The 16,131-nt window shown below is 44.8% G+C and overlaps 5 protein-coding genes across 7 annotated transcripts; 2 read left to right on the forward strand and 3 right to left on the reverse strand.

Annotated features, from left to right (window-relative positions):
* The first annotated feature begins 2,994 nt into the window (after window positions 1-2,994).
* Window positions 2,995-9,319, forward strand: LOC121596174 (diphosphoinositol polyphosphate phosphohydrolase 1). Of its 3 annotated transcripts, none has more exons than XM_041920882.1 (4): window positions 2,995-4,245; window positions 5,972-6,138; window positions 6,228-6,383; window positions 6,469-9,319. In XM_041920882.1, the coding sequence occupies exons 2-4, from the start codon at window positions 6,040-6,042 to the stop codon at window positions 6,895-6,897; spliced, it is 684 nt and encodes a 227-aa protein (XP_041776816.1). In that variant the 5' UTR covers window positions 2,995-4,245; window positions 5,972-6,039; the 3' UTR covers window positions 6,898-9,319. The 3 variants fall into 3 exon arrangements, with proteins under 3 accessions (XP_041776816.1, XP_041776818.1, XP_041776819.1); XM_041920884.1 differs by having other exon boundaries at window positions 2,995-3,557; XM_041920885.1 differs by lacking the exon at window positions 2,995-4,245 and adding an exon at window positions 5,596-5,725.
* A 729-nt stretch (window positions 9,320-10,048) lies between these two features.
* On the forward strand, window positions 10,049-12,091 carry LOC121595734 (E3 ubiquitin-protein ligase rnf146). The gene is made up of 3 exons (XM_041919931.1): window positions 10,049-10,319; window positions 10,549-10,643; window positions 10,732-12,091. The coding sequence occupies exons 1-3, from the start codon at window positions 10,217-10,219 to the stop codon at window positions 11,542-11,544; spliced, it is 1,011 nt and encodes a 336-aa protein (XP_041775865.1). The 5' UTR covers window positions 10,049-10,216; the 3' UTR covers window positions 11,545-12,091.
* On the reverse strand, window positions 12,078-12,684 carry LOC121595736 (dual specificity protein phosphatase 19). Its single transcript, XM_041919933.1, has one exon. It carries the CDS (start codon window positions 12,682-12,684, stop codon window positions 12,079-12,081), a length of 606 nt encoding a protein of 201 aa, XP_041775867.1. The 3' UTR covers window position 12,078.
* LOC121595735 (tRNA pseudouridine synthase-like 1) lies at window positions 12,650-14,258 on the reverse strand. The gene is made up of 5 exons (XM_041919932.1): window positions 14,008-14,258; window positions 13,806-13,934; window positions 13,368-13,682; window positions 13,035-13,290; window positions 12,650-12,886 (listed from the first exon to the last, which is right to left on the reverse strand). The coding sequence occupies exons 1-5, from the start codon at window positions 14,052-14,054 to the stop codon at window positions 12,650-12,652; spliced, it is 984 nt and encodes a 327-aa protein (XP_041775866.1). The 5' UTR covers window positions 14,055-14,258.
* Window positions 14,259-14,417: 159 nt separating this feature from the next.
* LOC121595732 (tRNA (adenine(58)-N(1))-methyltransferase non-catalytic subunit TRM6) lies at window positions 14,418-16,084 on the reverse strand. The gene is made up of 2 exons (XM_041919929.1): window positions 15,955-16,084; window positions 14,418-15,890 (listed from the first exon to the last, which is right to left on the reverse strand). The coding sequence occupies exon 2, from the start codon at window positions 15,867-15,869 to the stop codon at window positions 14,511-14,513; it is 1,359 nt and encodes a 452-aa protein (XP_041775863.1). The 5' UTR covers window positions 15,870-15,890; window positions 15,955-16,084; the 3' UTR covers window positions 14,418-14,510.
* Between the last annotated feature and the right edge of the window lie 47 nt (window positions 16,085-16,131).

Below are 16,131 nucleotides of genomic sequence, written 5' to 3' on the forward strand. Positions count from 1 at the left end.
CGTCCCTTCGGGAGGAGTAGGTGTTTGATTTAATTAGTAAATAAATAAACCTCACCTCATGAGTTTATAATGTCACTTAATTATATGCGAGCGAAATCGTACATAATTCATGTTAAATTGCTGATTTTAAATGTCTCATTTAAGACCAAATGCGCATCTAGATGTGGGTAATGTGCCGTGCCCTGTGCTGGCTGGCCCAGAAGCAGTGCTCACCGCGCTGCAGCCGTCAGGCACCGTTACCATTCGCCGCAATTTTCGCCCCATCCACGGCAGTGGCAATGACCGTGGCAGGGTAGTTTCGTTGGCATGGTTAGACGAGGATTTATGAAACGAACAACGCTTGCAACGTGCTTCTATAAACAAACGCAATGGAGACGCATGGTAGCTATTACATCTACAAACACTGATTGTTACTTCAACGCACATTAATTGGCCAATGGGAATTGCATATTCGCAGGAGATATGATCAGCTCTAATTGTTGTGTATCAAACTTACATTTTTCTAAACTCATAATCAGCAGAGATGATGATTTGTTTCCTTTTACTTTATTCGATCTCTATCTTTCTCTCTATGTTTTATGATGCAAGCCAAAGCTCCGAACCGATTGGGTACGTATCGTTTGTAAAGTTATGTCCATACGATAGCGCATAAGCGTGCAATATGTGCACTATGTATTTGGTATGGGATTTAAAACAACACTAATGTCGAGTTGTGCCAAATCGCAAACAAAATGAGACACATTGCATGCATATGTACTAGCGTGTGGAGACAACTTAATTAGTCGAGAATAAAATCTCAAAGCTCGAGAGCTCCTCGTTCACGAGGCTATCGTCAACGACAGTACCCACGCAAGGACCTCTATTCTCAAAAATATGCACTAAAGCACTAAATACAGGACGTGCAATCCGCGAGCTCCTAAATCGATGGAGTCTCTGGCGGCCACTCAGATCACTTACTGTAAAACTTGCCATAGATTATCATCTTTTTTGCAGATCTCAATGACTCAGTTAATTAGCTAAGTAGTTATGTAAGTAAAAAAATAGCTTTCAACTATTGCAGCTTAAAAGTAAGAGAAATATGTTGATCAACGTTTAGGACTTAGATTTTATTACTTTCATGCTTTAATGTTACTCTAAGCAACTTTAAGATAGATCCCTTATACTTTGCTTCTATGGCATAAAAGTCGTTGCTATGTTATGTTAAAAATTCAGGGCTAAGAAATTTTATTTACGGGGTATTTAACAACATTCGATCGTGCCAAGTGCCTTGCAATTCCAAGACATATTTAAGACTAAGACATATTTTAATCCCAAGCCCTCATCGTTCCCGCACCTTATTATCGATGCTGGAAATAATTCCAAACCCATTTGGGTCATACCATTGTTCATGAACCTACATTGGTTCTGGAACTAATCCTGACCATATTTCTGTTCTGAAACTGAGCCTGCCACTGTACCCGATACCCTGAATTCGTTCCTTATTCCATACTGGTCCTGAATTTGATCTCAATTCAATACTGGTCCTCTCCACGATGATGGAAAATGCTTCTCTAATCCCTTGATTCCAAACTCGTATCGGTCATGGAACTGCTTCTGAACCCATTCCTCTCTAAGGAACTGATCCTTCCAACCTATTATGACGGTCCTGAAATCTCAATCATGAAACTAACCACCTCTTCTTCTTCTTTGGTACAACAACCGTTTTCGGTCAAGGCCTGCCGGTAGCACAAGTGGGATTGGCTTTTCAGTGATTTAATGATTTTTACCCCTAGTAGGATAATCAGTCCTACGTATGAGGGCACGGTCTATTCGAAGCATGAACCCATGACGGGCATGTTGTTAAGTCCTACGAGTTGACATCTATACCACCAGACCGGTCTCCAGAATCCGGTAAGAATGAACTATAGTAAAAATCTGGTTGGATGCCAAATGAGCCTGTCCAAAAAGGATGCCGTAAAGTCCACATAAAGTTCAACAATGAAAACGGATCTACGGCGGATTAAGTATAACGTAAACTAAGCGTCCGCGTGTGGCCCAGAGAAGAGCAACCCAGCCCCCACTCACAAGTAAATTTGCTTTTCAACCGTTCTCTGGTTTAGAATTTCGCTTACAACTTCTCACTAGACACTTCAGGAAATGACCTACATTCGTATGACCGCTTAGGGCATCCACTCGTGCTAATCCGCCATTGGGATAAGTATCGCAAAAAATGAAACCTTACGATCACACCAAACGAACCGCCGACACATTCACTGTGTATTTCACTCCATGTAGCCGCACAATAATAAAATATGTATCGTATGCATATGTTTCGCTTGCAAATATGAGTGGTATGGCTGTACATTTATATGAAAAATGTATAAGCTTAGTCTTCATATCATAAAAAAATAATTTGCACAGGCCGGCCATGAATGATATGCATGCAGATATTTTTCTAAACAAATAAGTACAAGTGTTTTCAAACTTGTTGTAGCTATCGATATGATCTATTAATTAATCAATTTTAATAATTCCAGGATTTATGTCGACTTAACCGTGACTTTAAATTTTTTAGTCGGTCAATGCATTTGCTGAAAGGGTACGTATGTCTTTGCTTCACTCCATTTGATTTCCCGTACGAGTATACAAAAACTTTTAATTTTTGGACAGATTTTTCGTTTAATTAAGCTATTTACAAAAAAAAAACTATTTGCTGGCAATTCACTTATGCATAACCTTGTTATGCGGCTAGGTTTTATTTACTACCAAGCTGATGAAGTTTATTTAAAAATAATGAAAAAAAAAATTAAGCACCAAATAGTTTCACAAAGTTCAATGCAAGTTTATGGTATGCACTAATGTTTGAAGCAATTTTTATCCAAAGTAAAATTCGTAGTTAATTTTATCTTGATGAAAGCCGCTCTCAAGGTGAACCGCGACCTTATTGCTCTCCATAACTCAACCCCAAGCACTATAAACACATCCCTGCTGTACGGATATTCCGTGACACTCGAATAACCGGATTTTGTCAGCCTTCGTGCCGGATAATCGCCTCTTCACTGTATTTTTTGTTTCCTTGTGTCTTCGCGAACCGGCTGTGCTAAAATTTCTGCTACAAAATAGTAATTGCGGTCCCGTTTGACCGATCAAATACCTACATTATCCTGCAATCGTAACCGCACGAACCGAGCCCTCCACCGAGCGTACTACGAACCGGGGGGGATTTCCGTACGATCTCTCCCGCAGCTGCCAAGTGTCTGTGTGTGTGTATGTGTATGCAGCATCGCGTTGGCGATGGTCCGGTGCTTGTGACTGAAGGAGAGGAAGTGTGAGCAGCAGACTGCGTAGAACAAAACATCCGGAAGTGATACGAAACGACGTTGCGAGTAGCATCCGGTCAGGACGAAACTGTCCATCGAAGCACCCAGAGGCAACATCCTGCCCCGGATGTGCGGTGACATATCGGACGAAGATGGGCGCGATAGATTCCGTGTGCAATCGTAGCATTCATGCTCATTCGTGCGACCTAAGCTAGTTCACCCTTGCTCGGCTCCTGCAAACGCCTGCGAAAACGAAAGGTGAACCGGGATAGTCGAGTGAATTAGCAGGTGCCTACGCCGCGCAAGAGGACGACAACGACGACGAAGACGACGATTTTTTTTTCTTCTTTGGTACACACGCAGATAAAGCCAACGACGAAGATCAAGACGAAGACGTAGACGGGAACCACTGACTAAATACCGGACAGGACGAAACGCATCGGCCGGCAGTGATAGATAGTGTGATCGTTGTACGCGCGTGTGTTTGTGCGTCCGTATGTGGGCAAGCGAGTGTTCGAATGCGTGTGCGCGCGCGTGTGTGTGTATGGTATGGTTGTGCACGTAATGTGAAAAGCTGTTCGTCGTGTTGCATTCGTGCGTGTGCCTCTAGTGGTTCATCGGTCGTTCCATTGTGGCTGTGTGTGCTAGTGTAGGTGTGCGTGATTGTGTACGCGTGTAGTGGGGCTGGTGCAGCGGAGTGTAAAGTGGAGAGGAACCAAAAAGATCACCGTGTAACGGGAGAAGCAAGGCAAGAGGTCGTTGCGCCGCAGTAAAACCACGAAACACATATACGCGCACTCCATCCACACACACGAAACAACGGGGCGAAAAAAAAAACATCGTCCTGCAGCCGTTCCCAACATCATCTGACATCATCACACAGATTGGTGTGTTTACTGCATCTCCGCCCCCGTATTCGCGATACGAGCAAACGGTGTCGGGAAAGGTATGGCCGCCCTTTACAGCGCTCGTTTAAACATTTCAGTGAATATTATGTGTGTGCAGTTGCTTGTCCTTCAATTTCAACCGAACGGCATGACTCAACCGTACAATGCAGGAATGGAAGTAGCTAGCAAACAGATAAGCATTTAACAAACCACAAGAGTAGTAGGCCGCTTTAAATTGGAAGGTTCTCTTGTTTTTCTTGTTATCGTTTGGACGGCTTACTTGGTTGCAGAAGTTTATTTTAATTAAAAACGTCAATATTGGTAGCACTGAGGCTGCGTTTTAATGGCGATAAGTCCACAAAAAAAAACTTGTTCGACGTGACGTCCAATTTCGCCACAAGGCGACGCAATATGTTCATGTGTGTATGTTTTTTAACCTTATGTCAATAGTCAAATATCTCTCTTATTTTAGTAAGCCGATCTGCACAAACACCTTTGCTTAGAGAGGGAGGGTTTGTTGGCCCACACGCGACGAAAAAACACCGGCAGATAATTATGCTTCCATCCGGATGTTCCCGCATGTGCGCACATGACAATGCCACGCTCAACACAACCGGCTTTCAAATAGTGAAATAGAAGAGAGGTGAAAAAAACAACAACAACCAAACACGAACCGACGGATACGCGACCCTCGCCGCGCGCGCTGCTGGTTCTCTTGTCCGCAAAGCGTCGGAAGCGGCATCAACCGGACACCTGTTACGCCTTCAGTGGTGCCGAAAACGGAACCCTCGCTTTTCATGTTGATGAGATTGATTTTTGCTTCGATTATTATCATTCTCACTAAAACACACACACGCGCATACGAGCGATGATGGCAAAATAAGGTTGATGAACCAAAGTTAGGGGTAGCAGTTGCTGCGATGGGATTATCAGGAGAAGATGTGGACAGTTTGGCGTAAACGGACGTGTGCGACCGGCCCACATGTGGTATACACGCTTTAGATTAGCAGTAAGGGAAGCACATAAGCGAGGACCTGTTCCCCGTTGAAATAAACGACACGGAAAGCCGGGTTCATCTTTGGGGGATTCTCTTTTTTCTGTTTTTTTTGTTACCTCTTCTTGCATGAAAGGCTATATTTAGGACAGAGCGCGAAGAAGACACCTCTCTTCACACCTTCGATGCGTACTGCTCCGAGGCGTCGTCCCCTTCCAACTGAATTAAGCATAAATTAAATTTTATGCTGACTCTTAATTTGCGAAGCCTGTTTTGCTTCTTGCGATAAATTCACTTGTTTATAAGTGTATGTTTGTGATTCCGATTCTTCGGTTTGCTGATTCCAAACCAGAAAATCGTGCAGCGCTGATGAGAGAGAGAGATAGATAGAATCTCGATGGTGTTTCCCAGCTGTTGATATGGCGATGGTCTTGGATTGCGATGGGCAATCTAAACGTATTCTCTGCATGTACTAAGTGGACGATGGACTCTTATCAGTGAGCAGAATTTCTCGCACATAAACTCGATCGTCGCGATGGCACTGTGTAAGCCAATCTTTCTGTATGTTACGTCTGAAGGCTTCGTCTTTGAAACACTAGCCTTTGTGCGCTTAACCGGCTGTCAACATTCTGTCTCGCTGGTGAACGAAATTGATTGAGCCTAGGAATTCACTACCCCTTCTTCAAGAAAACCTGTTTAAACAAAACGCAACGAGCCAAGCAGCGAAAGGACAGACGACGCAACGAGAAATTCTTGACATTAATGTTGTTCCTTTTTACTTTCATTCGCAGAAATATCGTCGATCATATCCCGGACCGGCGTTTGACTTGCGTTATTTTCATCCCAATAATTTGCAAAAATGGTGAAGGAAAAGCCAAACTCGATACGAATCTACGACAAGGACGGATACCGTCGACGGGCGGCATGTATTTGCGTACGATCGGAGGCAGAGGCAGAGGTAAGCAGAATGGAACAATCTGCGAACAGTGATAGTCTGTCATTTCCTCCCTTCTATTAATGAAACACCGTTTGCTATCGCACCCATAGGTTTTGCTGGTCACCTCTTCTAGAAGACCGGAACTGTGGATCGTGCCAGGTGGTGGTGTCGAACCGGATGAGGAAGCTTCCCTGACAGCGACCAGGGAGGTACTGGAAGAGGCTGGAGTAATGGGTCAGCTTGGCCGTTGTCTCGGTGTGTTCGAGGTAACAAATTAACCTGCAGCATGCCCTTTATTTATGCATGCCTTATTAAACTTAACCTCTCTGTTGGCCTGCTTCACCTTCACAGAACAGCGAACATATGCACCGCACGGAAGTGTTTGTAATGGTCGTCACCCAAGAGCTGGACGAGTGGGAAGATTCGAAAACGATCGGCAGAAAGCGGCAGTGGTTCTCGATCGAGGAGGCCATGTCGCAGCTGGCGCTGCACAAACCGACCCAGCGCCATTACCTACAGCAGCTGCGCCATTCAAAGCACCGCACGACCTCATCATCGGACCCGCCACCGATCATATCCGAAAACGATAACGATGATTTTACGAGCGAACCAGTAATGAACAACTGCACGGCGCCGGACGATGCTGTCGGTGAGAAGGATACGACAACCGAGTCAACTCCTACCACGCCTCCTGCCTGCACCACAACAGTGACAGACGAAGACGGTGAACCTACGACTGTGGCTGATACCGACTCACTACCACCGACCTCAACCACTTAAATCTCCACATCCCCGATCACGTTTTGATTATCGACTATATGCAGAATGCGAGCTTTCATCCACAGGAAAGGGTTTTCTTCATTATTGTTTTGTCCTCTTTTTTGCATAACAGATTGTACCGTTTCCAGGCCGCAGCGTGTGTTTTGTTTATCTGTGTTTGAAACTCGAATACGTTCAGCAATGTGTGCAACGACATATTTATAGATATTTTTGTCTACACCATATTCTGCATAGAGTAAACGACTGCGTAAAAATTAACCTAAATGACTAAGGGGAATGATATAGGAGGACTAACATAAGCAACGCGCAGAAAACATCTTAGCTTAACAATGCTTTGACTTCTGATTATTATGCCTGCTTATTGCATGCGCAGCATCGTGGATACGAACAATACCGAACGTGCTGTGGCGATTTCCACTACACATAGAGCCATTGGAAACTTTCTAAATATCATACCAAATTTTACAGCTGTGCATTGTAGCTTCGCCTTAAGATTTTGGACACCACCGTTTCGAAAAAAAAAGTGTAATGTGAATGAAGAAGAGAAGGTGCAGTGTAGCGTAATTCGAACGTATAGTCGTGAAGATTAAAAAAATCGAGATAATGAAAATGAGGCCCGTGGAGGAGACTCTCGTTACTACAAGGCTGTCGTTTTGCTTACCTTTATTCTGGTTAGCACGGTAAACCAATCTTACACGGAACAAAATCGATTTTCGTCTACGTCAACAAGTAGTGAAGCGTAATACTAACGTAATATGAGCAGTATATCCCACATCCACTACGACCAAACGTTTAATAATGTTTATTTTTCTCCAAAGCACTACATGCGATACAGTTAAACGCCAATGCAACAACATTTGTCCGGTAGATCGATTTTAGTTTTTTTTTTTTTTTGTAAAATTATGCAGTATGTTACTGTTTGCAAGTGACTGTGTGAAGTAAGAGGTGCTCATTTGACAAACCGAATCAAATCAATCTACCAAGCGACTATCGACTATGTTAGCATTCATCAATCCTGACAAACTCAAAACTATAAACTTAACAGTAAAGCGCCATGCAATGCCAGGCAATGAAAATGTAGTAAAAAGACTAAAAAGTAGAAGAAAAATCAATATAGGTTCATTAAAACTGCAACAACAACACGAAACACACACAAAAAGAGAAGGAAACTAACAGCAATGCAAAACAAACACAAGTAATCCACTAGGCGTAATATTTTACGTGTATCACAATCCCACTAGAAACTCCCGCTAAAAGTGATGAGATTTTTTAAACGCTAAATACTGTCGATGCATCAGCCAGCGATCATATATCAACAAATCAGAGACAAACAGACTAAAAACATCTTACAAATTCGTCAGAATTACTAGCACGCACGGGGGAGGGAAATGTTTTCTTTTGTACTAAATTCTCCTCCCTAACGAACTGCATCCTGCAAAAATGCAAATGTGAAAGCAGCGACTCTATAAACAAAGGAACCAGATAACAAACAAATCTAAATTTAAAGATACATAAACTGGGGTGCATTGTAAACGGAAAACGGTAATTGTTGCTAGGAACTTGCATGACCACACGGATAATATTAATAGAGTGAGAAAGAGAAACGGACAAACTTTTAGGGAAAATGAATGCAAAACTTTTACTACACCAGTGAACAATAGCGGTGGCAGTAGCGGTGTCGTTGTGCTGGCAAGGCAGGGAAGAACAATTAATCGAACCAACCAATCTGCTGCTTACTACTACTAACGATAGAACAGTGTTGGAAGGGATAATATGAACGAGCAAGGCAAAAGCCGCCGGTGTAGTAATGCATGATGGTTGCGTTTAGAATTGCTAAATTATAACTATTACTACTATACTAATGATATACTTTATTGTAATTTATGAATACAGACACAGTTAAGCAGCTGTTGGAAAATGGTAAAAAATGAGATCGCGAACATTCAGCTCATGGCACACACATACACCCATACATTTGCGCTTATACGAGAGGAAAGCAGGAAACGGCGGCGCAAGATGAAGCTGAAATTTTGTTGAAGGTTTTTTTTTTGTCAGATTCAAGTGAGGAAAAGGGCCAGGTTACGGTTTTCAAAATGACCGGTGTGGGAAAGGGTGCGAAATGCGATAGATACTAACCATAAGAAATGAAAGTAATTAACATCTTACTCAGTACTGCGAGAAGCATAGCTCATCACGGCAAGTTGCACATGGTGTTTAGAGCAATATCTTCTTTTAAAAAAAACACACACACACATACACAAAACAAAAAAACGTTTGGAAGCAAAATGCGTCAACTGTTTGAAAGTGCAGCCGCTGTGCAACAGTAAGAGTAAAACACGTAAGAATACATGAAATGTATTTGACTTTATTATAAAAGAAAAAGAAAGCAGAAAAGAAAACCAAACGTTGCCGAACAACGAAACGGATAGACTCTGGTTTAAATAGTGGAAATAATGAGAACCAAGACGTGTACGAAAGTAAAATATAAAACATAACACTATTTAAACACGTTTTCAAATGCACTAAAACATTAGAAAATAATTATTGATTTAAAAACGTGAGGTTTACTTCATTTCTCCTTTCTGCCATTGTGTATTTCAAGTTTCGAAGAATGGAGCAAAGTCGTATACTTGACCTCAAATTCAATTTTCTTTTTCTATAGTTTTTTGTGCATACAAAAAACGTGTTTTGATATGATATCAATCCTTTTTTATAACCGTGAAATATTGGTCTTAATTATTTTTAAAAATTGTGAATATTGCAAACACGATCATTTTTTCTGTAAACGAAAACCTTTGATTTTGTGCAATGAGAGAGAGAGAGAGAGAGAAGTACCACACAATGCATAAATCACGAACAAAAAAGCGCAAAAACTAACGAGAGTCCTCTTCCCTCTACTCATCTTCCAACCAAAACCAATATACTTTCTCACTCTGGCACATCTGATGGTTTGTTTAGCTGAGAGAGAGAAATCAAATATAATTTGCTTTGTTGCTCTCTCTTTGCGGCGATGGTCAAAACTGACGATTTGGTACCTAACATCTGAACAAAATACCAAAGATAAAATGAGAAGGCGCGACAAGAAAAAGCGAGAGGCAGAGCAACACTTGACAGCTCAACGGCTCGGATTGTTTTGCGGGACGTCTGTTACATCTGTTCATTGTTTTGTTTTTGCTTGCTATCGCTACATCATACTGTGTACGTCGTTGCTTCCGTGTGGAAGCAGCAAAATTGTTGTTTACAAATCGTTGCAAATTATTCACTCTTGCAAATTCCGTCCGTCTGAGGTTTGTGATTTGCCAACTGCGGACTCGCCGTGATGGCCGAATCCCTCGAGTCAAACGCTTCCACTCCTACCAGTGCCAGATCGGAAGATGGCGACAGCGATGAACTTCCAAAGAAACCGGAAGCAACATCAGCAAGTAAGCAGCAGTTGGGCGAATTTTATATTCTTTATTTTCACTAACGTGTTGCCACCTAGCATTTTTCTATTGGTATCTTGTTTATGATTTATTAATCGGCTCGTCGCCGTACCTCGGAGCTCGCTACAAGAGCTGGTTGATTCATCCATACGATAACTAATTTCGTACAGAAAGTGCATATAAATTCAATAACAATTTCGTATCTTTCACACGTCAAATGCCATCACAGCCGACTCCAAACTTGAGTGCCCCGTTTGCCTGCAGACGTGTGTCCATCCCGTTCGGTTGCCGTGTGGTCATATTTTTTGCTTCCTTTGCGTGAAGGTAACCATTTCTAAAACTAAAACACCAACGGATCGCAGCATCCATCATGTTAAACAATTTGCTAATCCAATTCCTATGTACGTTGCAGGGTGTTGCATTCAAAAATTTGCGCTGCGCAATGTGCCGATGTGATATTCCGCTGACATACCTAGACCATCCCCAGCTAGTGAACGGTGTGGAAGAGATTGTGCGTGCCGCTACCGCTTCCGTGCCGGATGGCAACGAGTACCGTTGGTACTACGAGGGAGGCCATGGCTGGTGGCAGTACGATGAACGCACCAGTCAGGAGCTGGAGGAAGCCTACCTGCGGGGTGACAAAAGCTGCAAAATATTGGTGGCCGGTTTCGTGTACATCGTCTCGTTCGAGCACAAGTGCCAGATACGGCAGAACGACTATTCGCGCATTCGCCGCATCAAGCGCGATCTGGTGACCATACCCAAGAAGGGCGTTGCGGGACTGCGGCTCGAGACGGGCGAGACCAACCAGACTCCGACGGCCAACGACATGAACGAGTTGTCTTCCGCCATGGGCGAAATGAATCTCAATGAGGGCGCTTCCACGTCTGCTTCGTCGTCCGACGCCGCTGGGATGGTGAGCGTGTCGAACACAGGCGTTTCGGATGATCCCAATGATCGACAGGCGGAGGGTGGTGACAGCGCTGAGAATAGCGATCACCGATCGGCCGAGCCGACTAACGATCTGGATGATGTGCCTTGCATCTCCACCACGACCACAGATTCGCCGAGCAGCTCCAGTACAGCTGCTGCAAACAGCGCAAGCGGCACTGTTGTTGTCGGTCCACCATCCCAGGAACTGATCGATCTGAACCATCCGGATTACTCTGCTACCGACAGTGATGACGATGGAAGTGATGCTGATGATAATTTGCTCGTGCTGTAAGACATCCTCATCGTGCGTGTGTTCTCCTTCCTCCATCGTCCACATTTTGGGAGGGGAAGTAGGAGTCCCTCGGGCCGTTCTGCTCAAGCCAATTTGTCGCGCTTAAAGGCTCGCCAGACGGATGGCCAACCCTATGGCCCGGTGTGGCTCCGCACGCGCACTAAAGCATTCTAAAGTGATATCAAACTATATTGCATAGCTCTATTTACTCGTAAACCGTTAGATCGCGAGCGAGCGCAAAGTATCTTTAAACAAATCGCTGAACCACGGACCCAACCGTGGCAATATTTTAAATCTTAAAATTTCTCATGATAGAGATCCATTTTACTATATTCACAAACAGGTTTTATGTATAACACCATTACATTTAATTATATATATGATAGTTTGTGTATTTTTGTGCTATCTAACACGTGTATTCGTCCGTTTCGTCTTCATGCAAACCGTATGGACTAGCGTTAAGTTCAATTATGGCGAAAAGTTTTCTTCGCTATTCACCTACACAAATATCGATCGAACTGGATACACAACAGTTTATGATTGCAATTGCTTGAGTTGTTTAATAAAACCAGCATTCGGTTGCACGCATGGTCTCTTGCTCTTGACCGTTCCGAATGCCTGCATGAACGATTGATCACACCGCTCCATGAGGTAGCCTACAACAACCGACGTCGATCTCGACACGCCGGCATTGCAGTGCACCAGTACGCGCCCCCCGCACGCCCTGCAGCCGTCTATGAAGGCGTTCGTTTTGGCCAGCACCTCGGCAAGATTCGTTTCCGGAAGATCCAAGCACTCGACAAACCGGGTTTCTACCCGGGACTGTTGCTGTTCGCCTTTTGTTCGCCACTCGTCGAACGGTGGCGTTTCTATGCCAACGCTAAGCACGTGTGTGATGCCGTACTTCTCCAGCACCTCCGGTCGCACGCAGTCCTGCGACCCGAGGTACAGAAATTGCGACACGATACAGGCCGGCACCTGATCGGGACTGTTGTCCACGATGAAGCCCAGCCGGGGCGGGGCATCGATTTCGCAATTGTTGCGGAATATCTTACGGCTACCATCCATGTACGTAACGGTGGTTTCTGTGCGCTGCAGCTGCGTTTTACGGTTGCGCAATTGCTCGAGAAAGCTGGCCATCGTTGGTCTCGTCGGCTGCGGCGGGAAACGCAAGATCAATCGGGTCGTACTCGACGTGGCAAAGGTAGAGTGCGTACGCGGGCGCTACAAATACGTTGCTGCACCAGGAGTTCTGCGACGGCACGGTTAGCATCCGATAAATATCCCGCTCGGTAATTCGCCCTTCCGCTGCAGCCACCCAAGCACCAACCATGCGCCGCACCTGGAAAAAATGCAACGAGTGCATTTACATTATTACAAACCCTTTTTTGTTTGGCTTTGGAGCTGCTTTGTACATTGCGCCACTCATATGTACAACACTCATCCGTCTGTGGAAGCATAGTTTCGTGGGAAAGTAGCTTCGTGCTCACCTGACGGTACAGAAACGATCGTCCCCGTATCCGTACGTCCCAAAATTCATAGTAGCGCTCAGTCCGTTCCCTATTAAAAGCCGCCGTCATCGTTTGTCCCCTTTCAACCGTGATCTGATCGATGCGTCTCAGCGAATGCATCGCTTCCTGCTGTCTTGGGTTGCCCTTAGCAACGGCCATGAACGTTCGAAAGTCATGCATCCCTTCAAACATCCGAGCAACGCTAGCAAACGCGTTTATATCAAACTCCGGGTGTCTGTGTGGCGCAGAAAACAGGGACGTTGCATTATCTATCAAGACCCTTTGGCAAAAACCAAATTTTTACGGCATTACCCTAAAAAGTAGCACCGATCGTGCTCCTCGATCGGAATGAAGCGTGCGTGCGGATGCTGCTGCCGGCCGGACTCACGGGCATACTCACTCTTCAGCACCGCCAACCGGTAAAGGTACGTGCGCGATTTGGCGCACAGACGTGCGTGAAAGGAAGCCGGAACACGCACCGTACTAAGGATGCGTAAAGATTGGCCATCTTTTTCGAACGCACGATTCAGCGTTTTGGTAATGCGATCGCTATCGTACGGTTTTCCATTCGGGCGCTGCAAATCTACGTGGACGGTATTATGCAGCGCATGCACGCCCGTGTCCGTTCTGTCGAAGGTATACAATTGGGTATTCGGATACAGATTTGACCAACACGGATTGGCTTGGGCCCAGATGCTTGGACTGTTGAGCAAAACGTAGAATATTATGTAAACAATTCCGCCAACTTACCGACTCGACAGCTTCAGCAATGGTTCATTGACGGGCCGTAACTTTAGCAAAGCCTCCTCGATCACTCCTTGCACCGTATGTGGATCCTTAAACTGACCGGCAGATTTGTCGATTTTGCGCTGAATGCCACTGCGAACGAATGGGGCACCGTTAATTTGGTACTGTACTACAGGCGAGTTGTGCTGCGAACACGTTCACTTACCGAAATCGAGTGCCGATGTAGGATAAGTTGATTAAGTAACGATTCATCGATGATCAGACAGAGTGCTTTGCCAAGGAATGGATTACGATAGCGGAAGCGTTAAGTACACGCATCGGGCGCGTATAATTACCGGCATAGAAGACGATTCGCTGATAACGAGTGTGGATTCACGAAGATGTTGCGGAAAACATTCGTAAACAAACACACGATGCTTCAACCAAATGACATTTCTAGGTGTAGGATGCTGTTCTTTTTTTAATTTTATGTTGTCATCGTTCTTTCGCCGACTAGAATGAATTGTTCATTTATTCTTAATTTTGAACACAATCGCAAATATGAACATAGGGTTGCTCAAAAGATTGTTTAATTATTTAATATGTTTTATTAAAAAAAAAGATTTTAAAAATATATCTATAAGTGTGGCCATTTATTATTACATCATTCCAATAATGCGCGCAATGTAATAACAATCCTCGATTTCTCCTCCAAGATTCCACCGACGCTCAGTTGCCAATGGTGTACCCCGTGAGCAAATATCCACTGCTACCGGACATGGTAACATCCGGATGGGTACGATTCGGAAGAATCTGATACTGTCGCATCCAGTTCGAAGTTACACGCAGATATGTAACTGACGCTTCCGCCTTCATGTCCACATAGCTCTCGGTAAGAATCTCCCTGCAAGTGCTGAAAATTACAACCGGCCGACTCGGTTTGACGAACGGCAGCAATGCTTTTAGAATACTGTACGGATGCTCCTTCGCTACAATCACGAGCGAATCAAACTTTTCCCGCATTATACTCGCAGCGGCTTCATTCTCCAGCTCCCACGCTTGCTTCTGTTTGTCCACCTTCAGCTGTTTTGCTTCCGGTTCATCCTCAGCGGTTCCGTCCTGCGTTTCTTCGTGCTTTCGCTTGCTAGTTCCGTTCACTTCCTCTGCCCGCTCACCATCAGTGGAGTCTTCGGCTTTGGCTACCACCGGTTCCAGTGTCTCATTCTCCTTTGCTTCGGCCACCACCGGTTCCTGTGCTTCATTCTCCTTTGCTCCTTCCCTGTCCTGATAGAAGTGTCTTAGCACCGAGTAAATGTTAACCGATACGCAGCGTGCCTGCTGTTCGGCCGGATAGTCCATCGCAAAGAGTGCTTGCTTCTGTGCCACGTTGCCAGGGTGTAGGTGGACCAGCTTGCCGCCAGTCTCTGCACCTATCGAGTTCAACATTGCTGCCGGCAACAGCCCATTCGTTCCCGATTCGTAAAGCAGGTAGTTGCCGACACTGCACACCCCGCTGTAGGATATTATCTGCGACAGTGTATCGAAACGGACGCCCAGCACCTTTTCCGGATCCAAGCGCCAGTAGATGTCCGTTAACAATCGAATCGACGGACGGCGTATCGTAATGTACTCGAAGTACTTTTTCTCCTTTCGCTTCAGATACTTTTCCTGCGAGTATTCCGTTTTGGTGGCGAAGCTTTTTGAGTTCTCCACCAGCTTGCCGATCACTTCCGACGACGATTCGCACTCTTCGCGCAGCTTCAGAATTTCCTCGGTCGAAAGGGCCTGCGATTGGCGATCGTCGATGATATTCCGATTGTCGTTTCCGCTCTCCTTGATCAGCAGCTCCTTTAGGTTCCGTATTTCGGACGGTGTCGATAGTGCATCGAGCGTGTACAGCCGTCTGCCCCGTTCCTGCTTTGGAACCAAGTGGAATGTCGTGCAGAACGGATGGTTTTCCGCCAGCCGCAGCTCTATTTGATCTTTGCCCAGGTTTACGGTTGTGTTCAAATTGTTGAACTTTTGCAACTTGGTGTACTTCTGGCGCTGGATGATCAGGTAATCGCCTACCTTGATCTTGTCGGTCATGATGAGGAGAGTTGAAAAGATCTGAAAGAAGCGACAGAACAACAGTGGTGGACTCGCCGGCCTAGGTCAGTAGTTGCATTCTTACCACAAGGCTCTAAAAACTAACAATCACGAAGAGTCTATCGATGCAGAAAGTAATTCAATTCGAAACTTTAGCTACAATTGCAATTGAAAAACATTGGCGACCGCATGGACACACACTGTCTATTTTGCAAACACCGGTTGTTTCCCCGTTGTCAGTGCAGGTTGACATCACAAGGGC

The sequence above is a fragment of the Anopheles merus genome, chromosome 3R (genome assembly GCF_017562075.2).
Source record: "Anopheles merus strain MAF chromosome 3R, AmerM5.1, whole genome shotgun sequence".
NCBI lineage: Eukaryota > Metazoa > Arthropoda > Insecta > Diptera > Culicidae > Anopheles > Anopheles merus.